General features: G+C 45.0%; 1 protein-coding gene across 1 annotated transcript; it reads right to left on the reverse strand.

The window, feature by feature from the left end:
- Positions 1-1,641: 1,641 nt before the first annotated feature.
- CCSAP (centriole, cilia and spindle associated protein) lies at positions 1,642-21,458 on the reverse strand. Its single transcript, XM_032136253.2, has 4 exons — positions 20,116-21,458; positions 19,294-19,717; positions 3,964-4,232; positions 1,642-2,630 (listed from the first exon to the last, which is right to left on the reverse strand). Exons 2-4 carry the CDS (start codon positions 19,667-19,669, stop codon positions 2,454-2,456), a joined length of 822 nt encoding a protein of 273 aa, XP_031992144.1. The 5' UTR covers positions 19,670-19,717; positions 20,116-21,458; the 3' UTR covers positions 1,642-2,453.
- Between the last annotated feature and the right edge of the window lie 2,915 nt (positions 21,459-24,373).

The following is a 24,373-nucleotide window of genomic DNA, read 5'->3' on the forward strand; positions in this document are numbered from 1 at the left end:
AAAAGCATATTTATGACATTGTTTTAATTAAGAAGTTAAAATCAAAATTTTAAAAAGTTTTATGTAGCATTTATTTTAAATATCATTGGATTCTCCGTTTCAGACTTTTTCAACATGAAAGGTAATTTTTAAACTATCTCACTGTCTTGCAGGTTGTCCCAAGAATTAGGAACATGATTACAACCACATTCATTTATAGAATGAAAAGAAAGAATTAGGACCATCAGATTGTAACAACTATAAAATTTTCACAGGTTCAAAAGGTAATTGACACTCTTTTAAAAAGAAAGAAAAGAAACCCTAACCAACTAAGGACTTGGACGTAAGATGAAGGCTTACAATTCATACTGATTTATTAGCCATTCATGCACTTTAAAAGTACTTTAAAAATCCCGTTCATTTGTCTTCCACTTAAAAAGGAAAAAATTGGCCAATATTTGCCTTCTATGTTTGATCTCTGTCTGGAGTTTAAAGTAGTAAGTACATTAAATACAAGTTTGTTTTCTAAACAAGAGAAAAGTCTGGCGGTTCAAAGTCTAGAGGAAGTCGGGTTTCTAAGGCAGTCGTCAGTGTGGGGCCTGAACCACTCTCTAAGGCCGTCTTTCCTAGATTGTCAGCTGCAACACAAGCCTGACCTGGATGGCTAACACTGAACATGCAAGAAGCGACTTTAAAGGAGCAGTTTTCACAATCAGCTAGCTACACCATCACAAATTGCCACATTAAGGTGATCTTTAGGTACCTGCGTCATTTAAAGACTTTAACAATAGTTAATACCAAAATTCACCAGTTACTAGCAAGGCTGTTTTGGACAACATGTAAAATTTCCTCTTTTGAAATATACATCTCGATGATTAGGAGAGATCTGTAAGGAAACAAATTCACCTCAAAACTATGCAAATATTTAAAAGGTTTTTTTAAGCTCACAATACTTCAGTATGTGTTTTCAAAGCTTAAACAGTTATCATGTGTGAAGATTTTATGGGGAATGAAAGCAATATGTTCTAAAAATTGACTATGGTTTTCCAAAGACCCAGAGAAAAATACTAAGGTAATACTCAGCCTCACGTCCACTCACACATCTTCGGGGACCAAGCTGGCATAGGCAAAGCACCTTTATCTCTTATAAGGAACTTAGCACATATCCTTCTAGCAGATTCTTGTCTCCACAGGATGGAGAAGACATCATTCACTTGATGGAAACCAGTGTTTGTTAAAACCATTTTTCTACCCCCAAAGCAAACATACTAAAGAGAAGGAGCACTATTTACATGAATTTGTGCCTACCCACACGCCACCATTCTCTCCCATTAAAGTGTAGATAAGATCTACTGGCTAGGAATCAAAGAGTAATGTATTTCAACCTAAAGTCTGAATACTGTACATCATCAAGACTTTGTTATTGTTAAGTGCTATAAAGAAAAAGTAGAAAAAGTAGGGGTGGGCAGTCTGTCTAACAGGCATCTTCACACTGGTCCCCATCCCAGTGGAACAAGCAATGCCAATGTACCAAGTGCAATTCCAGATTATAAGTTTGAAATGTCATTGCCAGCCATTACAGAAGAGGCAAAAGTCCACAGTGGGTGTATGCCAGAAGGTCAAGTGTGACAAGGGACTGAATCTACAGTATGTATTCTTAAAAAACAAAACAAAACAAAAAAAAAACTTGCAATGAAAAAAGTGAGTCTTTGACTACTCAAAAGAAACTTTACTACTACTCTACACACATATTGTGTTGTGTGCACTTCGTCTATTGGAATGTACTTGAGCTATTAAACTATTAAACAATAACTGCCTAGATGATCACTGAAAGAGAAAAAGAGACCCTCGCCCAGCCCAGATAATTCTTAAATATCACAATCTACATAAAGATGCTGCTGAACTGAAATACAAATAAAAATTTTCAGGAACTAGCAAAGTTCTAGTTTCATTATACATGGAATCAATAGTAGTGCTGACACTCATTTTTGACTTGATATTCTTTCACAAACAAAACGGCATATAAGGAAAACAAGTCTTATGCTGTAGGATGGAATGATCTTATAGCTATGGAATCTGGAAAGTTATTTAGAACAAGATGATAATAGGCTCTACCTAAGCTTATGAAAAGAATACTGAACTGTAAGCATCTGTTGCCATTTAAAGGCATTTGGTGTCAGTATCTGAAAAGATTAAGATGCTTTAAAACAAAACCCTTATAAGAATATCAAAGATTTAGGGAATTATCTTCATAAATAACCAAATGTCTATGGCTTCAACTGTCTGCCCTACTGCCGAGGTAGGTGACCAATATTCATCAAAATAAAACAATCTTTTACAAATTCCCTAAAAAAAACCTTGCATAATCAGTTGGTTTCTTAAACCTGTGTCCAGTTTCTTTTGATGGTTTTTGTTTTGTTTTTCCTTTCAGTCATTTACACTTTTTAAAAGAGCCTGTCCACGCAAGTGTTTCTTTAAGCTCTTGCCGAATAGCACCTCATGTATTCTGTCATCCACGGGTTCTCTGAGGAGGAAGCCTTCATCTTTCTGTTCTTCTCCACATCCACAGAGTGAGCACGCTGCCTTTGAGCAACCAGTTTCCTTTTTTCCACCTGTCTTCTGTTCTTGGCTCGTAATGCTGATTCATGAATCTAAAGAGAGTTCAAAATAAAAGGATAGTAACTTAAGGGGCTATTATACTAATGTTCAACAAAGGTTGCAATGAAGCTGGTTACTGCCAGGTCACCTGCAGCAGGGCAGAGTGAAGCCCTGCCTCTCTATATAGTTCTTCTTTACACAAAACCTTCCACAGAAGAGCCATTCTCACTTGATGCTATTCTCACTTGATTCATATCAGGATAAATGAAACTAAGCAACAGCAAATTAAATGTTAGACAGAAATGGTAAGCAACTAATTTGCATGTGCCTCTAGAGTTGGCTCTGGAAAACTGTCCGAACTGCTTAGCATTAAACATAAGTATTTAATTAAAGACTTATAAACAGCTCATAAAAAGCAGGGAAAATAAAAGAACTTTAAATGTTTAACATCAGTATACCAAAGACATCTCAAGAGATTTTACCACCTAAGATGTCTTATACTACAGATAACTCCTGTTAAAATTAATCCCATGGACTTGTCAGAGATCTTTTGTTAAACGGCAGCTTTGTTGTCTCAAGTGTCACTCCAAATAACACCATCTGCTAGGGTTCAGATGTCTGTTCAGTGAAATTTTCATTATGCTATTTATCTAGAACTCTAGCAGTTTGCAGTTTCTGCTTCCTTAAACACATCCTTTGCTTTAGGCTATCGTAACAGTATTAATGCTAAAATACATGTTTTGTGACTACACACATGAAGGTCCTCTCATCTGAAATGTTTCCGGGTCTTGACACAGGAGAGACAAGCTAAGGCTAAGTCAGGGTATGACTAAAGCTCCTGAGAGTAAAATGCATTTGTTATGGATAAACAGGGAAAATGCAGCCATTTGAATTTAATCAGAAGAACAAAAGGGAGTCTATGGCAGATGCCAAGCAATCAATCAATCAGACAAACCAAAGATAAAGGAGTCAAAGAAGCACCAGGTTATCGAAGCTGAAGGCAGCTGAAACAGCTCAGGAGACCAGTGGCAAATCCAGATGGGCCGTCGCCAGCCTTGGCTGTGCTGCTCCTCCTGACCTCCCGGCCCCCCAGGAACTTGTGAACCCCAAATCCATCTACATCTTTGCCTGGCTTGGTGTCACTAAACCCTTCTGGGTAACTCCCAGCCAAAACCACTTGCTCTCCAGGCCACCAACATGCAGAATCCTCCTTTGGTTAATCAGAGGCTCCATTCTGGAGTTCCCCAACCCACCATGCTATCCCCTAAGATCTCCCATGGGCCCAAAGCACCCAGTAGCCAAAGGACATGATGCCCGATGACAGGCGCATGGCCCAGCTCACCACTCTCAAAGGGAACAACAGAACCCCAAGGGCCCAGAGCGCACCTCATGCACAGGAGCGGATGCGCAGACGTTGTGAGTCTTCTGGCTTCCTGTATCCATCTGTTTTTCTCCCCAGCCATAAAGAGCAAACGGATGCTTGTTTTCTTTTATTTTACTCGATGATCTTTGGGGACTTTTGACCGCTTTCCTGTTTCCTCTAGCAAATAAGGCACTTGGTTGCTGTTGAGGCTCAGTACTGGTGGGTGATTTGTCAGTCTCTCTTGTTCTGGTTTGTTGTTCAGGTTTATCTTCTACATCTTTCACTGGCAGTGCTTTTGAAAAGAGATAAATGAGATGAAAATACTTTGAAATCAGATTTTTATATAATTACTTAAAATATTTATGTTGAAAAATCATAAAGCTTAATTAAGACAGTAACATTTTCACTTATGGCTCAACTCATACGATCCACTTAAAGTAGAAATACAGGAACAAGTTAGCATAATTTTCAAACCATTTATCTCATTTTAAAATCAACAACAAATGATACCAAGATTGAACCAAGCTTATTCAAAAGCAACCACTGCCACTCCGATTCTGAGATTTAGCATCTGGAATGTTAAAAGCTAGACAGCACTACAGCCTAAGGGCTTTCTCCGCAATCCCCCAAGATAAATCCAATCATCTCGATTTTGCTTTCCTTCAAGGAAAGATCTGGATTTGTGGTCCTCCTCCAGCAGCTGCAGGAGGTTGCTGTTTGAGTTACTCCACCCGAAAATGCCCCTTAGTCCTTCCATGCTCCTGAAAGCCGCTTCCTTCATTGAAAAGCCCCTCCGCACAACAGGAAGTGGTTTCCATCGTTACCATCTAGGTGCGCAGCCAGGCATTCCCTGTGGGAAGAGTTAAAAATGAGGGCCCCGGCCGGGCACGGTGGCTCACACCTGTAATCCTAGCACTTTGGGAGGCCAAGGCGAGAGGATCACGAGGTCAGGAGATTGCGACCATCCTGGCCAACATGGTGAAACCCCGTCTCTACTAAAATACAAAAAAAAAAAAATAGCCGGGTGTGGTGATGCGCGCCTGTAGCCCCAGCTACTCGGGAGGCTGAGGCAGGGGAATTGCTTGAACCTGGGAGGCGGAGGTTGCAGTGAGCCCAGATTGCGCCACTGCACTCCAGCCTGGTGACAGAGAAAAAACCCCCCCCCCAAAAAAGGAAGTGGTTTCCAAGAGGGCCCCAGTTTTAAGAGGCTTCCCCAACGCTTGCAATGGAAATTACTCCATGAATCAGGCCTGGGTCTGTACCACAGCCCTAAATTCTGGGAAACCCCCGGTGGTGAATGTGGCTGCCCTACCTAAGGGGAACCTCAGATAGCAAGGATGTACTCCAAAATATACCTATTCCCCTGAATTACCTTTTATGATTTTCCTGTTTATTATTTTGTAAGCCTTTTTTTTTAATGAAATCAGTACGATTCAGTATAAACACTTTGTGAGCCTGTGTTTCCTTCCACCTATGGTTCTGCTGAAGTAAGAGTTCGTGATGGGGCCGGGCGCGGTGGCTCAAGCCTGTAATCCCAGCACTTTGGGAGGCCGAGGCGGGCGGATCACGAGGTCAGGAGATCGAGACCATCCTGGCTAACACGGTGAAACCCTGTCTCTACTAAAAAATACAAAAAATTAGCCGGGCGTGTTGGCGGGCGCCTGTAGTCCCAGCTACTCCGGAGGCTGAGGCAGGAGAATGGCGTGAACCCGGGAGGCGGAGCTTGCAGTGAGCCGAGATCGCGCCACTGCACTCCAGCCTGGGCGACAGTGAAAGACTCCGTCTCAAAAAAAAAAAAAAAAAAAAAAGAGTTTGTGATGCGTCTAGAGCTCCACCTGAGGTGCCCCAGTTGTTTAGGCCACAGGAGATCCTTTGTTTCAGATGCTCCAGAGTTTTGCTCTCAGTCATGATTTTATTTTTTTTTTGTTTCATTTTTTAAGAGACAGGGTCTTGCTTGTCGCCCAGGCTGGAGTGCAGTGGTGCAGTCATGGCTCACTGCAGCCTCAACCTCCTGGGCTCAAGTGATCCTCCCACCTCAGCCTCCTAGGGAGGTGGGACTACAGGAGTGCACCACCGTGCCCAGGCAATTTAAAAAAAATTTTTTTTTTTTGTAGAGATGGGTTCTTGCTATGTTGATCAGGCTGGTCTTAAACTCCTGGCCTCAAACAATCCTCCTGCCTCAGCTTCCCAAAGTGCTGGGATTACAGGCCTGAGCCACCGCACCCAGCCATCAGTGATGATTTTATAGATTGCTATTACAATCTATATAAGGTCTTATCACCTCTGTAGGACAGAATTTTGCCATTACTTTTAGTTGTGACTCTTCTCTTGTCTATTTCTACTTCCCTTTAAAGTCGAGGGAACCCTTGCATGGGCAGTGCATGCAAACTGGCACATATTTGTAAGAAACCTTTATAGGTCATCTGCCATGTCTGCCTTCAGTGATGACCTTGACTCTAGCAAACCACTACATTTATTACTAAGCATTTGAAGGAACAGACACTTCATGTCTGAATCTGGGTGTAATGTTCTGCATTGGAGTGCATCATCTCTTTAAACCCAGCACTGGAGTTGCTGGGGATGAGGCAGGACACCAGCCTTCCATTTCATCATGAGACGATATCCATTCACTGCTCAAACATTTATCTGAGTGATGTGTCCACACGCTCTCTCCTCCTCTTCCCTGGTGTTTAAGAAGAGGAGGAAAGAAGAGATCATTAGCACCAAGACTAAAGGGAAAGAGAAGTGGGGAAGCACAAGAACCTGGGCAGTGGCACGGTGATATTGACAGAGAGAGAACAGCAGCCACCCAGGTCATCTTCACTGATTCAGTTCCCCTCTCCTCCTCCTGTTCCAGGCGTGTCTAGCCCAGATCTCCCAGAGAAGCCTGCCCGTAGAAGGCAATAAGGATTTCATTGAAAAGACAATCTGGGGCTAGCCAGGCAGAGAAGAGGAAAGAGAATTCCAGAAAGAGGGAGTGGCTTCTTCAACGGCATGGAGAGAAGAGGAAAGAGGGAATTATAAATAGTTCAAAATGGCAAGTACACAGAGTCTATAGATGAAGGCCTGGAGTAGATAGTGTGGGGAAAATAAAGGCTTTCTATGCCAAACTCAGGCATTTTTATTTTATCCTGGAGATGAAGAATCATCATGGGAGGACCTTAAGCTGAAAACTGACATGGTCCTATTTGTATTTTAGGAATGAGGCCCCTAGCTGCACGCATGGAAGATTGGTGAGATCAGAAATAGGGGCAGAGAGGCCAGTTAGAAAAACACACTGATCAGACCAGCCAGGAAGTGGTGCCAGGATGTTTTTTTTTAACAAGGCCCCTCCGGCCAGGTACGGTGGCTCAACCCTGTAATCTCAGCATTTTGGGAGGCCAAGGAGGGTGGATCACCTGAGGTCTGGAGTTCGAGACCAGCCTGACCAACATGGTAAAGCCTTGTCTCTACTAAAAGTACAAAAATTAGCTGGATGTGGTGGCACACGCCTGTGATCTCACCTATTTGGTAGGCTGAGGCAGGAGAATCGCTTGAACCCAGGAGGCAGAGGTTGCAGTGAGCTGAGATTGCACCATTGCACTCCAGCCTGGGCAACAAAAGCAAAACTCCATCTCAAAAAATAATAATAATAAATAAATAAAAACAAGGACCCTCCAAAGCAGACAGCCCAGCAACACTGCATCAGACTGACAGGTGGACAGACAAACAGACACCATGAGGACACCAGGAAGGACCATGTGGGCGCTCAGTTCTGTGGCTCCTGCAGGTGTTCTGAGTGGATGGTCATGCTGTCCTCTGACATAGGCCCCCTAAAGGATGAGGAAAGGGTGCTTGTCACCTCGGATGCAAGACACTCCTGGTCCCGGCGGCCAGACCTTCAACTGAAGCTGAGGAGAGAAGATGGCATGGAGATGAAAGCCACGGCTCCCGGTGTGGACCAGGTCACCCAGAAGAAACACAGAGCCGGAAGACAGGAGGCACAAACAGGCCCGGGGACACCGTTATTTAATGCACAGGCAAAGAAAGGAGAACTTGAGACGAGGGCAGAGGAAGAGTAGCAAAAAAGAATAACCAGGAAAGAGGCTGAGCAAAGAGTTTCAGAAAAAGAAAGTGCAATTAACAGTCCAAAAATTACAGAGAGATTGGTACAATGAACATGAAGAGACTTTGCCTTGGCAGCTCGGTGGTCACTGGTGCCAGAGGGGAGGTGTGGGGTGGGGGAACCAGACACCAGCTGGCTGAGGACTGAACAGAGTGGAGCCTACCCATCCTGGTTCTGGGGGGCTACTGGACTCACCCTCCCCACTAAGGATGACCTGGAAAAGCTAAATGAAATTCAAAAGTGACCCCAGGCTAACAATGTCTACAGGTATCCAACACAAGAAACTAAAATCTTCTCAGGAAACCCTTAGACCTCAAATTATTCCTAGAAATAGCTTTTCCAACACAAAGACCAGTGTGTTGTAAAGATAACCAGGCACACAGGAGGGTAGGCAATGAGGGGGCCCTGGAGAGGCAAAAAGCCTGAAATCCAAGGAGTCTTATTCAGACTACAAAATAGCTGTGCTTATAGAAAAAGACACAAGAATTATCTGCAACAGGAGGAGAGAAAAGATGGAAAATACAGAAGAGAAAAGGTAAAACTTATCACCGTAACATTAATATTTATAAAACTCTTTTGTAAAACTCTTGAAATAAATAGTGGCTGGCAGAAGAGAAGTGTATATAAGTGTGGTATTATTATATATGTGTGTGTGTCTCTGTGTGTGTTCGTTTTTGTCCATAGTTCGTGGCTCCTAACTCCCATACCCTTGTTTCAGTCTTTTGTTATAATGTTGGGTGTGTTAAACCTCAGGGGCAGGCCCCCAGAAACCGAATCTCTCCTGCTCTCCTTTCCCCTGCCCCTAGGCCGGACTCTAATATTCCATACCTTCCAACTGTAGCTGAGCTCAGGAGGTTCCTGGAGGCTGGCAAGAGAGCATGGAAGCTTCTCACCCCTTTCCCCATATCTCACCCTGTTCATCTCTTCATCTGTGTCCTTTCTAATATCCTTTTCTTCTTCTTCTTCTTCTTCTTCTTATTATTATTATTATTTTATTTTATTTTATTTTGAGACAGAATCTTGCTCTGTTGCCCAGGCTGGAGTGCAATGGCACGATCTCAGCTCACTACAACCTCCACCTCCCAAATAGCTGGGATTACAGGTGTGTGCTGGGCTCAAGCAATTCTCTCGCCTCAGCCTCCCAAATAGCTGGGATTACAGGCGTGTGCCACAACGCCCGGCTAATTTTTGTATTTTTAGTAGAGACGGGGTTTCATCATGTTGACCAGGCTGGTCTCGAACTCCTGACTTCAAGTGATCCACCCGCCTCGGCCTCCCCAAGTGCTGGGATTACAGGCATGAGACACTGTGCCCGGCCTCTAATATCCTTTATAATAAACCGGCAAACATTAAGTGTTTCCCTGAGTTCTGTGAGCCACTCCAGCAAATTAATCAAACCTAAACGGGGATCATGGGAACCCCAATTTGAAGCTGGTCGGTCAGAAGTTCCCAAGGCTTGGATTTTCGACTTGTGGGAAGGAGGGGGCAGTCTGTGAGACTGAGCCCTCAACCTGTGGGACCTGACGCTATCTCCAGGCAGACAATGTTGGAACTGATTGCTTGCTTGCTGGTGGGAAAATAGCCCCACATATTTTGGGGTCACAGAAGTCTGTCTTGATTGTTGTTGTGTGACAACAGAGGAAAGAGTTTGAGAGTTTTTTCCAAACAATAAGTATATGTCTCTAAAATCCTGTTTGAAAAAATAGTTTAAAATAAAGACTTCTTCAAACAAAAACAGCATTATCCACCAGTTATGGTAGAAGATTACAATGCCCCTTTCTCAGTAAGTGGCAGAACATTCAAATAAAAATAAATTCAGTCTCAATTTAGAACTGGCCGGTCCAATACAATAGCCATGAACCACACGTGGTTACTAAATATAAATTTTAATTAATTAATTAAAAGTAAATACAATTAAAGATTCAGTTCCTCAGTTACACTAGTTATCGTTCAAGTGCTCAATACCCACATGTGGCCAGTGGCTACCCTGGTAGACAGCGCAAATGGAGAACACGCCCATCATCACAGAGAGAGCTGTACTGAACATCTGATTTTTCAAATGGATTTAAACAGAATTAATAAACTTGACCTAATGGATAAATATAGAACACTGAACCCAACAACCGCAGAATATAAATTTTTATCAATCATATATGGAACATTTATAAGAATCTGCATATCCAAGGCCATAAAGAAATCTTAAGATATTTACAAAATTGAAATTATATAGAATGTATTCTCTAACCACAATGTAATTAAACTAGATACAACAAAAAAACTTCAAAAAATCCCTCCCAGTTTTGAAACTTAAAAACATTTCTAGGCCGAGCGCAGTGGCTTACACCTGTAATCCCAACACTTTGGGAGGCCAAGGCGGGCGGATCACGAGGTCAGGAGATAGAGACCATCCTGGGTAACACGGTGAAACCCTGTATCTACTAAAAATACAAAAAAATTAGCCGGGCGTGCTGGCAGGAGCCTGTAGTCCCAGCTACTCGGGAGGCAAAGGCAGGAGAATGGCGTGAACCCGGGAGGCGGAGCTTGCAGTGAGCCGAGATCGCGTCACTGCACTCCAGCCTGGGCGACAGAGCAAGACTCCATCGCAACAAAAAAAAAAAAAAAAAAATTTTCTAAATAACCTATAGGTCAAAGTGAAAACAGGGTTGCACAAAAATGTGAAGGTACTTAATGCCACTGAGCTGTACACTTCATTTATTTATTTATTTAGAATGCTCCCGGCCAAACTAGACACTTTAAATCAGTTAAAGAAAGCCAGCCTCAGTGGCTCACACCTGTAATCCCAGCACTTTGGGAAGGTGAGGTGGGTGCATCGCCTGAACTGAGGAGTTCAAGACCAGCCTGGGCAACATGAGGAAACCCCGTCTCTACTAAAAATACAAAAAAATTAGCCAGGTGTGGTGGTGCATGCCTGTGGGCCCAGCTACTCAGGAGGCTGAGGTGGGAGGATCACTTGAACCTGGGAGGCAGAGGTTGCAGTGAGCCAAGATGGTGCCACTGCACTCCAGCCTGGGTGACAGAGTGAGATTCCATCTCAGAAAAAATAATAATAATTAACAAATAAATAATAAAATGGTTAAAATTGTAATGTGTATTTTATGTATTTCAGCACCATTTTCCAAAATTCCAAGTAGTGATAATAGACGGCATTCCTTTCTTAATTCTGATATTATTAGGAATGTTTCTAGTTTCCTCACTGAGCATAACGTTTGCATTACGTTTTTTTGTTTGTTTGTTTGTTTGTTTGTTTTGAGACAGAGTCTCACTCTGTCACCCAGGCTGGAGTGCAATGGCATGATCTCAGCTCACTGCGACCTCCACCTCCTGGGTTCAGGTGGTTCTTGTGCCTCAGCCACCCAAATAGCTGGGATTACAGGCGCACACCACCACACCCACCTAATTTTTGTATTTTTAGTAGAGATGGGGTTTTGCCATGTTGACCAGGCTGGAATATATGTTTTCTTTAAAAAATAAATATTTCCTTATGTGGATACTATACATAAATGTTAAATTTTATGATTTTTTTGTGACTATTTTAAAAAATCATAATGAAAATTTGAAAATGAGTTTGAATAAAAATGTTATATGGCAAAACATGTGTGATGCAGCTAAAGCAGTTATCAGAGGGAAATTTATAGCCTGAAATGAACATATCAAAAAAGAAAGGCAGGGGGCAAAAAAATCAATGATAAGCATCCATCTCAAAAAGTTAGAAAAAAGCAAAATAAACCTGAAGAAAATTAAGGAAAAAATAATAAATTAATGAAAATATACAATAAAGAAAAACCACAAATCTTTAGTGTGGGGAAAAACTAAACAAATTCACAAACCCCTGGCAAGTCTGATCAAGAAACAGAGAAGAAAGTAAAAATAAAAATCAGTTAAAAATACAGCAAATTGGAGGGTTCGGGTTAAATATGCACTAAAAACCTGTGCCTTATAGTTCCTTAAAGCTTATAGTCTCTTCCTCTCCAAATCCTACTAAAGGGAGGAAAAAAGGTATAAAGCCACAAGGACAGAGAGCAAGGGAGGTGATGACATCAGGCAAAAGGCATCAATAAAATTTGGAGGAAAAGAAAAACAACTGAAGAGGTAAAAATGGCCTCACAGAACTGAGTAGGATGAATCCTAACTGCCTGAGGGGAAAGGCCTCCAGGACAGAAGCTGAGTCCTAGAAAGAATCACATGAGCCAGATGTGGTGGCTCACGTCTATCATCCCAGCCCTTTGGGAGGACAAGGCGGGAGGACTGCTTGAGCTCAGGAGTTTAAGACCAGCTAGGCAACACAGCAAGACCTCATCTCTACTAAAAATTAAAAATAAAAAAATAGCCAGGTATAATGACGCACACCTGTGGTCCCAGCTACTCAGGAGGCTGAGGCTGGAGGATTGTTTGAACCCAGGAGGTCAATGCTGCAGTGAGCTTAGATCATGCCATTGCACTCCAGCCTAGGCAACAGACTGACACCCTGTCTCAAAAGAAAGAAAAAAAAATGAAAGAGTTGTATGAGGTGCCAGCTTCCTCCGAAGGCTAGTGAAGTGAATTCTCTTTTCCAGAAGTTCAGCATCAATCAGCACCCCAGCCCTCGTGCTCTTCTGACTATAATATGGACGTGCTCTGTTGAGAGTTGGGATCCATGGGTCCTCCCCTTGAACCTGGGCAGACTTTTATATTAGGTTGGTGTGAAAATAATTGCACCAAGTAATAACTTCCCCAGTGAGGGTAAAATGGAGTGAGAAAGGGCCTGTGGAGCTCCTGAGGATAAAAGAGAAAAAGCAACGCAACATCCACCTGGGTTTGTCTCCGGACACTGTCCTTACAGGCCAGCCAGTGTAGTGTGTTCTGAGGAAGGACAGGCACAGGAAGAGGTCATGCATGTGAGGGTCCCAGCAACAGGCCAGCCGGGTGCCTCCAGCCTGGAGCCTTCCAGTACAGGCTGTAGACAAGGTATCTCACTGCCCAGGGCCAACTTCCAGCCCAGGAAACCAGAGCAGCAGCAAAGGAGGACAGCAGGCCGGGGGCCTCCGTATCCAGGGGTTCTGCATCTGCAGGCTCACTCAACCATGAATTGAAAATATTTGGGAAAAATAAACAAAAAATAATACAACAATAAAAAGTAATACAAATTAAAAATACAGTAGTAAAACTATTTACATAGTATTTAATTGTATTAGGTGTTATAAGTAATCTAGAGATAATTTAAAATATTCGAGGGATGTGCACAGGTTATATGCAAATACTACACCATTTTATAGAGGGACTCAAATATCCACGGATTTTGGTATCCGTGGGGGTATCCTGGATGCAATCTCTCACAGATACCAAGGGACAACTGTTTTTACTAGTTTTAAGCTACTAATTTTCAAGGTAATTTTGTTACACAGCAATTGACACTTCTGTATTCTTTCCCCTAGCTCATATGCCAGGTGGTCGCTCCTCTCCTACCCAGAAGGTCTGTGGATTTCAGTCTCGAGTGGCAGAAGCAGGGGAGGCTTGGACTTCAGATGACCCTAGGGACAGGAGAAACCAAGGGAAACAGCTTCCTGAAAACAGAATTAGGTGAAAGGCCTCATGGTAAAGGAGACCCCGCCTCAGCACCTTCCTCCACCTCTGTTCCCGGGATGCTGGTGCCAGGCTTATTCCCTGTGAGACAGGAGACTGCAGATGCACTGTCTGGGCAGCTCACTCAAGAGACGCTGGCAGGTATACATGTTTGCAGTCCCCAGAGGAACAGCTGGGTCCTCATCCAATTACAGAAAACAGGCATCCCCCATGCACAGAGCTCCTAAAAAGCTCTTTCAGGCCTTACTCTTAAATATGAGCAGACAGGCTAAGAGCAAACATCTGAGTACATCCTCTATTAGTAAGGAAGAGACCAAAATTATGCAGAAAAAGGCAAGGCAGGGAACGGAAGACAGCTCTGAAAAGATATTTCTGGCCTTTTTCTTTTCTTTTCTTCTTTGTAGGTTAAAAGAAATCTGAAAACAGAATGCTATTTTTTTTTTAATGTAAAGAACATTACGGACCAAAAATAGATGAACTCTTGGGAATTTAAAGCTAAGGTGAGAATTAAAAATTTCAATAGAAATGGTGGAGATAAAATTGAAGGGTTCTCCCAGAAAATAGAACCAAAAATTCCAAATTCCAATGTAGAAACATTTTTAAGTAAAAATGTTAGAGGACTGATCCAGGAGGCACACCATCCAACTAAGGATAAATATAGAAAGAGAAAATAAAGCATATGGAGCAGAGAAAATTATTTTTAAACAGGAAAATAGGAAATATCACTGAACTGAAAGAACCTTCCAGAATGAAAAGGGCCAGCCAAATGAATGAAAAAAGACACACACAGGCACATCACAAAATTTCAGAACATCTCCTAAAAAGATATAAAGAATCTCCTAAAAGTTTCCAACAAAACAACAAAAACAAACATAGGGGGGTCACACACACAAAGCAGGTGTCAGAATGGCATGGTCCTTCTCAACACTATGACCTGAAGCTAGGATTCAGTGTTATGGTAATGCCTCAAAGGCTGAGGTTTCCAATCTAGAATTATCTACCTTGCCAAAATATCAATCCTGGATATAATAAAGGCATTTTCAGATATGCAAGTTTACAAAATTTCTAATTCCCACGCAATCTTTTACAGGATCTACAGAGGAAGCATTCCATCAAAAGGAAGGAACAGGCCAAGCAAAAGAAGACTTGAGACGTGCAAGGCAGGGGATCACACAAAGGAGGGAAATGGTAAAGAAAGCCCAGTTCAGCAGCTGTGCCAGGGCTGGACAGTATAAAATCTAAACTGGAACAAGAAGATCAAGGGCTCAAAAAAAAATATGTGTATATATATATATGTATGTGTGTGTGTGTGTGTGTGTGTGTGTGTGTCTCCAAGGGAAAAAAAAAATCAGATGAATAGAACACCTAATACGTCTGACATATGGCAAGTTTCATAGTACTATCAGGCCATTTCAGGCATTAGTGATAGCTAAAATAAATAAGAAATAAGAAACTGATAGGCAATGATAGGTAGCTCATTTTTTAATAAACCTATTACTGGAGCAAAAAAACAAAAACAAAGTGAGCAAACAAAAAAGTGGAACAATTATTAATTTCAGGAAAACCATAAATTTTAACAAAAAAGTGTAATCAGAATACATTACATGGCTCACCTGCAAATATTTACACAACCATAATTCAAACACAGAACAGAGATTAAACAAAGCAATCATATAGTTAATATTGTGGGGATATGGGGAAGAGGAAATGAGTGTTGGTATGTGTCTGGGGGTAGAATAGGGAAGGCAGAGCTAAGATCCTGAGCTAAATCTTCATCTCCCATAATGGGAAGTCAGTAGATAATGTTCATAATCAAAAAGCCAACAGGTAAGTTTAAATGAAAAGAGCATGGCCAATGCTGAAAGGAAAGCGAAATTGAGTGAAAGGAGCAAGGGGCATGGGTGGGAAATGGGGCAGGATCATGTTTTTTTTCATTTTAAGCAAAATTTTTTAAATTACTGCACATGTAAACTTTGCTAAAAATAAAATCTAACCTAAAAAGAAAACGTGACTAGGAAGTAAGGAATCGGAGACAGTCTAGACCACTCTTCATAGCATATTGGCTATGGGAGGAAAAGAACCCCACAGTTCACAAGCACTTCCACCCCCAAACCCCAACACACACACACACACACACACACACACACACACACACACACACAGAATTTCCTAAGAGCTTTTTAGTATCCATCCTTTAAATAAGAATGAGAAACGAAGGATCATTAGAAATTTGAGAAAAGTGCCTAACATGAAAACAGAGAATTACCAGCAAAAAGAAACAAAGAGACAAAAGTGAAAGACTGTGCTGAAGAAACACAGAAAGAGAAGAAAACAAACAAAGACTTCTAATATATATCCTCAGTAAAATAAAACCCTACATGCATGAATCAGGAACCAGATACTGTGTTGTAAAAAGAAATAAAAAGGGAAGGAAAGGAGGGAGGGAAGGGAGGGAATAAATGTCAGCCCAGAAAACAATTCAAAGAAAAATAGGATCCATCAAATGGAAAATGTAGTAAGGGATTTAGAAGATACAGCTGAGAGTATCACCCAGAAAACAAAACAATAAAAGATGAAAATCTGTCAAGAAAAAACTTAGAAATTTAGAGGATAAAATGATAAAGTCTAATATCCAACTAAGGACTTTAGAAAAAAAAAGAAATGGGAAAAAAAAACAAATAAGAAAATAATTCCAGAAAACTTCCAGGAATTAAAAACATGAGTTTGTCTATAAAGACCTGCCAAGTGCCCAGCAAAGCAAAGGAAAACAGATCTAGATCAAGGAAAAATGTCAGAACATAAAGGCCAAAGAGAACACCCTGAAAACTTCCTGAGGGGACACGTTACCTACGAAAGATCAAGATCAAGAATCATAACGAGGTAGGCTGTAACACTAGCAGTCATAACACGTAAGGAGGAATGCCTCCAGAGTTTCTACGGACAACTGTTCCAACCTAGAATTCCATCCCCAGCGACATTCACCAAATTGTAAGGGTAGAATAAAGCTATCTCTTGGCATTCAAAGAAAACTAACCTCTGAACCATCCTTTCTCGGGAATCTACTAGGTGTGCTCCACCAAGAAGGGGTAAACCAAGAAAGAAAATGACATGAGAGCCACACGACAGAGACTCAAACCCAACAGAGAAGCCAAGAAAGGTCCTAGGAGGATGGCCAAGGGCCCTCCCAAGATGCCAACCAGGCAGCAGGCCACAGGAGCAGCAGCCAGCCGGGACAGAAGTAGGTCAGGGGCCCTGGGAGGGGCGTCTTAAGATGACGAGAGTGATAGTGAACCTGATGTGTCGGTTGTATTGTGAAAGAAAAAAGGGAATCCTGGGAAATAGTATGGGTCAGCTTTGAGTAACTTTTTCCATGGGCACAATATGGCACATACTAATTATGAATCCAACAAACTCTCTGAGGACTATATTGAGCAGATGTGGAGATGGGCCATGTTGGGGGGGGGCGGGTAAGGAGAGCAGTAAAAAAGAATTAAAGTCAATAGATAATGTTAAAAACTGAAAAAAAAAATCAAATGTCAATAAAAGCCATATTAGTTGGAGATACGAAAATAAATACCAAAGGAAAAACCAGGGTGTTATGTATGACACGGGGCTGATGTGCTTTTGTAATAAGTCAGATGGAACGACATGATTCTATGTGCATCTACGGCTTCGGGGAAAGTAAGAACTTTTATATTTTGTAGAAACTCAAAAGAGTACTCATTGCACTAGTATTTAAAACCATCCACTTAAAAACCAGGATATTTAATCTTGTGCAAGCAACACAGGAGTCAAGAGGGCCTTACAGGTAGGAGCAAAACAAAAGATGCTGCAATTGTGAGTCCTGAAAGCAGAAAACATCCTTTCTTCTTCCTGATGCCTAATCCAGAAATGTAAGCAGGGAAGAAATAACTGAGAGGACACTATCTTTAAGGAAACCAAAATAATCATGAACTCAGAGCTTACCTGAGCTGGTAAACACAGGCACCATCCATATCACAATGCTGCCTAAAAATTGAATTTATATTGCATGCAAATATTTGACAGCTCCATCACAAACAATAAAAGATCGGGGAGAGAAAAGCCATTTAGCCTGATAAAGTACATCTCAATTTAGCTAACAGATCAGTACCCACAGGAATAATCTGGAAGGCATGTTCCCTACCCCCTCCACCTTCTGTTATTTGCATTTCTAGCAGTGATCACTGAAGCATCAGGATTTGTGGGGATTCACAAGTAACATCATGATGGGAGGAGGCAGCCCTGCCTCCGATGAGCTGAAAATAGCTGAAGATGGTAAAACCAAGAGCAAAGCAACCCGGCTCATAGCCGAAATTTCATCTCCTCCTCAGCCTCTCACAGAGAAGCCAGGAAGAGTCTGATTGGCTTGCAATCGGGTAAACAAAAATAAACACATAAATGAATAAAGTCACTGATCCTGAGCTTCTGTTTCTTCATCTATAAAACTGAGATTAGGGCCAGGCATGGTGGCTCACTTCTGTAATCCCAACACTTTGGGAGGCCGAGGCGGGCGGATCACGAGGTGAAGAGTGTGAGACCAGCTTGACCAACATGGTGAAACCCCGTCTCCACTAAAAATACAAAAATTAGCCGGGCCTGGTGGCGCGTGCCTGTAATCCCGGCTACTCGGGAGGCTGAGGCAGGAGAATGTCGTGAATCCGGGAGGCAGAGGTTGCAGTGAGCCGAGATCGCGCCACTGCACTCCAGCCTGGGCTACGGGCCACAGAGCGAGACTCCGTTTCAAAAAAAAAACACAGATTAAAACATGGTCTCTTTTGGGATTGTTTTGAATATTAAATGACAACATACGTATTCCTAGATCAGTGACTGAATGTCAAATAGGCTCCCAATACATCTTCCATGTTTTCCTCACTCGAGCCTTTTTAAAATCCAGTGATCTGGAAGGAACCATTGGTTACTCCAGGCTGTACTGAGGCGTTCAACTGGGTCCCTAGCTCTGCAAGCCTCTGGGCAGGAAAGAAGGCGAAGGGCCATGGCTGAAAACACGCGCAGCGCCACGGGCGCTTTCGGATCTGGAGAGGCGAGGGAGGATGGGGTGGGACGGAAGAGGGGAGGACCTAGCACTTATAAAGATGCTCTCACAGCCAAGTTATACAACACTCCACGTAAACAAATGCAAAATATTCTTTAGGGACAGCGTAGCAAGGTCGGGGAGTTAATACGGGAAAACAACGGCCCCATTCATCAGACAGAAAGCTTAGCTCTGTGGTTCTTAACCTTTTGGGTTACCTTTGAGAATCTGATTAAAGCTGGGGCTCCTCTGATCAAAAATTGGCGCCTAGAAATAAACAGATGGGACTCAGTGGTTCGCCAAGAAATAAGATAGGATTCAGTGGTTTGCCAAGCCGCAGAGGCCCGCGAGGAAAGACCCCAGACTCAGCCAGCGGCGCTTCAATTGAGTTCACCGCTGGCTCGACCGAAAGCCACCTAATTAAGGAAATAAAAGGTGGCAAAGGCTTCCACCTTCCCTATTTTGTCAAGAGAGACGGATTCTGTCAACCGGGAAAAAAAAAAAAAAGGAAGAGCCCGCCCCGAGCGGCGCAAGAAATAAGAGATCAGCTGCTCAGAGCTTAGAGCAAACCGTCCCTGCGTGCAGGCCCCTCGCGCTCCCCTCCGGGCCCGGTACCTGGCAGAGCCGCGTCCTCCGCGTCCTCGGCCTCCGCGTCCCCGGCCTCCGCGTCCTGCTCCTCTGGGGCCCCGCGCGCCCGCCGTTCCGCCTCCTCCTGGGCCGCCGGCTCTACGGACGGCGGGGGCGAGGGCGGGGCGCACCGGGGCGCGGGGCCCGCGGGGCCCCCGGCGCCCGACGACTCTGACGACGCCGAGTCCTCCGAAGAGCCGGCCGGGCCCCAGTCGTCCCAGAGCCAGGGCGCGTGCGCCTGCTCCAGCAGCCGGCGGCCCAGGCGGTAGTGCAGCAGCTCGCGGTAGCACGGCCCGTACTCATCCCAGCGCGGCTCCTGGTAGCGCTTCATGTACTCGCTCTTCACCCCACTCCCCGGGGACATGGTGCCGTCCGCCGCCTCGAGCTCCAGCCGCTCCTCGCTGCCCGCAGCCTACGGGACCCGGTACACGACACAGAGGCCGCCCCGCCCCTCCGCCGGCCCTGCCCGCCGCGACGTTTAAACCCGGAGCCCCGCCCGGACGGGAGCAGGGGGCGGGTCCCGGCGAGGGCGGGGCGGGGGCGGGGCGGGGGCGGCCTCACCCGGCGGCCAGGACCAAGAGCAGAGGCGGGGACCCGGGCTGCTGGGGTCCAGGGGCGCGCCTCAGAGGAGGGCTAATCAGAGGGCGGAAGGCAGGGAGGCTGCCGGCTGGGGCGAGGGGACCGCGGGAGACTGGGGCTGGGCGGGAGGAGGAGCGAGGTAGGGGAGCGGCGGGGCCCGTGATCGGGTGGTCCTGGGGTCTCCAGAGGCGTCCCCTGAGCTAGGCGTGCGGTCCCGCGGGGCTGCCTTACCTCCTTCCCGCCGCGCCCGGCAGCTCCTCTGCGCCCAGGCCCGAGGCGCGCGTGGCGCAGCAGCTAAAGCGCAGCTCGCTCTCCCGCGCGCTTTCCTCCTGAGCAAGATGTCGCCGCGGCGGCCCGCGCTCCAGCTGCAGGCGGGAGGCTGTGGCGCCGCCTCAGTCCCGGAGCCTCCCCGCGCGCTCCCGGCCCCCGGGCCTCCGCCCGCTCCGTGGGGGCGACTGCTTCAGTGCAGAGCGCGAGGCGCGGGGGTGCGGGCGTGCCTGCCAGTCCGAGGGGCCCAGGCCCAGGTCCCTGGCCCACTTATTTGAGGTGCCCGTCCACCCTGGTCCCAGCAGACGCTGCCCCAGGCACGCGTCACTCTGCAGGAGTCATCAGTTAGGGGCAAGAGATGATCCCTCCAGAAATGCAGCCCCCCCAGGCTGCGGCCGGGGGCGACACTCTCTGTCCTCACAATGTGTTCACAATACCTGTTACTCTGGCTTTAACTCCCTTTTATGTCTACACTCCCCAAATTCTTTTAGATTTTGATCAAAACCATTTCACTCGCTCAGAGACCCGTTTGCACATAAAACCTTGACAGATTCAGTTACGTTGTGCAGAAGTATACAACGTCGTCCCATTTGTTACAGTTTCTGATTTCTCCCCTTCCCAATTTTATTTTCTGTTCCTTGACTTACATTAGGGACATTCTAATGCACTTACCTTTTGTTTAACCTGGCTGGGGTTGGGTTCTGATGTTTGCAACCAAAGTAGCCTTAATAAAGATTGAATAAGGTGGGGAAATGGTTATATGTAGTTGTATGGGACATGCAGGACACCATCGGTTTCAGCTTTTGCTGCATAATTCACTCCAAAACTCAGTGGTTTAAAACAGCTAAGATTTATTATTTCTTATGATTCTAAGAGTTAGTTGGGCAGTTCCTCCACAGTTGGATTCTGATGAAGAGATAGCAGGGCTGGAGGGTTCAAGATGACCTCCTGATATAGTTGGGATAATTCTCCTCCACATCTGAAGTTGAAATTGATCCTCAATTTTGGAGGTGGGGCCTAGTGGGAAGTGTGTGGGTCATGGGGGCAGATCCCTCATGCATGGCTTGGTGCCATTCTTCAGTAACGAGTGAGTTCTCACTCTTTTAGTTTGCATGAGAGCTGGTTGTTCAAAAAGAGCCTGGCATGTCCTCCTCTCTCTCTCTCACTCCCTTTCTCTCTCCATGTGACATGACAGCTCCCCTTCCCCTTTCACCATGATTGGAAGCTCCCTGAGGCCTCACCAGAAGCAGATGCTGACACCATGCTTCCTGTATAGCTTGCAGGACCATGAGCCAAATAAACCTGCTTTCTTTATAAATTACCCAGCCTCCGGTATTCCTTTATAACAGCACAAAACGAACTAGTATACCTCCCTCACATAACTGGCAGTGGGGTGGGCTGTGGGCTGGGCTGTCTTGGTCACATCCTCCAGAAGGCTGGACTGGCATCTCAGGGTCATATACATCTCCTGCTGCATTCTCACGTTCAAAGAAATCACAAGGCTAAGCGTCAAGGGAGAGGAATAAACTTCGCTTCTGCATAAGAGGAGCAGAAAATTCACATTCCAAAAGAGATTGCATACTGGATGAAGGAATTTGCGGGCATATTTTACAATCTTCAAAACACACACACACACACACACACACACACACACACATACACACACACACGAATATAAGGGCACTCTGGGAGGCCAAGGCAGGCGGATCACCCGAGGTCAGGAGTTCAAGACCAGCCTGGCCAACATGGCGAAACCTCATCTTTACTAAAAATACAAAAATTAGCTGGACTTGGTGGTGCATGCTCGTAGTCCCAGCTACTCCAGAGGCTGACAGGAGAATTACTTGAACCTGGGAGGCAGAGGTAAGCTGAGATCATACCACTGCATTCTAACCCGAGCGACTGCACCCTATTCACAAGGGAGGCTTGCAAATATCTGGCTTTTCTAGCTTCTACACTGGCATGGGAATTCATAAAAGGCGTCAAGTAGATAGGGGATGTCTCCTGAGTATGTTTGTATTTGGAAGGCAGTCGGGGGCCAGGGACGGGGGGAGAGAGAGAGAGAACAGCACCATCCAGAGATAAATGGGAAGGAGAGGGCAGTGGAGGGAAGGAGCACTGTGTGGGAGGAGTGGGTACAGAGCACGTGAATTGGGGAGGAATCAGGAGGAGTGGGTACAGAGCATGTGAGATGGAAGATCAGCTTTTTCTCAGAAGCAAGGAAGAGAGACATTGAGAAAGCCCTCGGAGGATGGCCTCCCCTGGCTCAAAAGAAGAAAATTATTGAGATAGGATGGGCTGGCAAGCTGAGGGAGTGATAGTGCCAGAGGCTTAGGGTGGAAGGGCTCGGAGAGGTTCAGCCACACCCCCCGAGAGGTGGACAGCCTTCATGTCCCTGTGAGGCTGCCTGTTCTGCTCCTGGCCAGACTCCATTGCCAGCAGATTTTCTCATGTGGAATCTGTATGCCTGTGTGGCAAATATCTATTGTTTATCTTTCAGGAGTCCAGCTCCAGACCTTTTTTTTTTTTCGGAGATGGAGTCTCACTCTGTCACCCAGGCTGGAATGCAGTGGCGCGATCTTGGCTCACTGCAACTCCCCTTCCTGGGTTCAAGCGATTCCCCTGCCTCAGCCTCCTGAGTAGCTGGCACTACAGGCACCTGCCACCATGCCTGGCTAAATTTTGTATTTTTAGTAGAGACAGAGTTTCATCGTGTTGGCCAGGCTGGTCTTGAAGTCCGGACCTCAGGTGATCCATCTGCCTCGGCCTCTCAAAGTGCTGGTATTACAGGCATGAGCCACTGTGCCTGGCCAGATCTTCCTTTCTATTGGCCCCCCAATCTCCATCAGAGGAAGATGCCCCTCCTCGCCCAGGGCTGCCTCCCAGCCAGGGCTTCCTCTGCCGAAATTGAGGGCACAGATCCTCCCTCTCCTGCCTATGCCTGGATCTGGCAGCCTGGTTTCTGGAGTCCCCTTGGTTTCTCTTAAATTTCCACCCTTTCCATTTTTTCTGTGAGCCTCTTAGGCCAGGGGTCCTGGTACCATCCATGGCCTGTTAGGTTCTGGGCCGCATTGCAAGAGGTGAGCGGCACGTAAACAATTACCACCTGAGCTCAGCCTCCTGTCAGATCAGCAGCAGGATTAGATTCTCATAGGAGTGCGAACCCTTTTATGAACTGTGCATGCGAGGGATCTAAGTTGCGCACTCCTTATGAGAATCTGTCTAATGCCTGATGATCTAAGGTGGAACAGTTTCATCACTAAACCATCCCACCTTGCCGCCCCACATCTGTGGAAAAATTGTCTTCCACGAAACTGGTCATTGGTGCCAACAAGGTTGGGGACCGCTGCCTTAGGTCATTCCTAAAAGTTCCCTCTTGCTTAAGAAACCAGTCCCAAGCCAGTAACATTTGCCACAGTTCTATATTTTAATCTCTGCTCATCGGTCCTCATCTCCTCTGCAGAACAAACTGACACCCTCGTCCACTGTGGCTGTCCTTCAGTACTGTGTGAACAAGGGATTCTCTGGAGGGAGGCTTACCTCCTCTGTTCTAGAAATACAGTCTTATAGGTTATGCTTATGACTATAGTAGATTTTTTAACAGCTAGACCTTACATATGGTCAATTATATCCCAGAGAGGAGTCCTTCCCACCCCATGAGTGCTCTCCAATTTGATCTTTCTCATTATGTTCTTGTTATTTTAACACAAAGGCAAATGTATAAATGGACACGTATTGCTTCATCTGCTCACTGCTCTTCCCTGTCCCCCTGTGGTTCTCATGCGGCTGTCAACCCCAGCTTCCCACTCTGTCCCCATCTATAGGGAAAGGGATGTGACCTGTGCTTGGCCAATCAGATCATCTCATGCCCCTGGCAACAGCTACGCATGTGATGGAAGAATCTTTGTCTATAATTGGAATATCAAGAAGTTCTCTTTTGCTGGTGGTCTTTGGCTCAGACAATATAAGCTTGAGGCTATTAAGTGGCACTTTCTCCAGCTATAGGGAGGAAGTCCTTTTCCAGTGGGAGAAGAAGAGGCCAGCCTTCAGCAGGAAAGCAGAGCTCAAAGACAAAGAGAAGGAAAGAGAGTCCCAGTGACATTGGTTGAACCCCTGGCTCTACCTCTGCCTGAGCCCACAAATATCCTCTCTGTTTAAGCTAGTTTGAATTTTTTTTTGTCACTTCCAAGCGGATAAGTCCTGACATCATAATATGCTATTA

This window comes from Hylobates moloch, unplaced genomic scaffold (genome assembly GCF_009828535.3).
Source record: "Hylobates moloch isolate HMO894 unplaced genomic scaffold, HMol_V3 SCAFFOLD_18, whole genome shotgun sequence".
NCBI classification, from domain to species: domain Eukaryota; kingdom Metazoa; phylum Chordata; class Mammalia; order Primates; family Hylobatidae; genus Hylobates; species Hylobates moloch.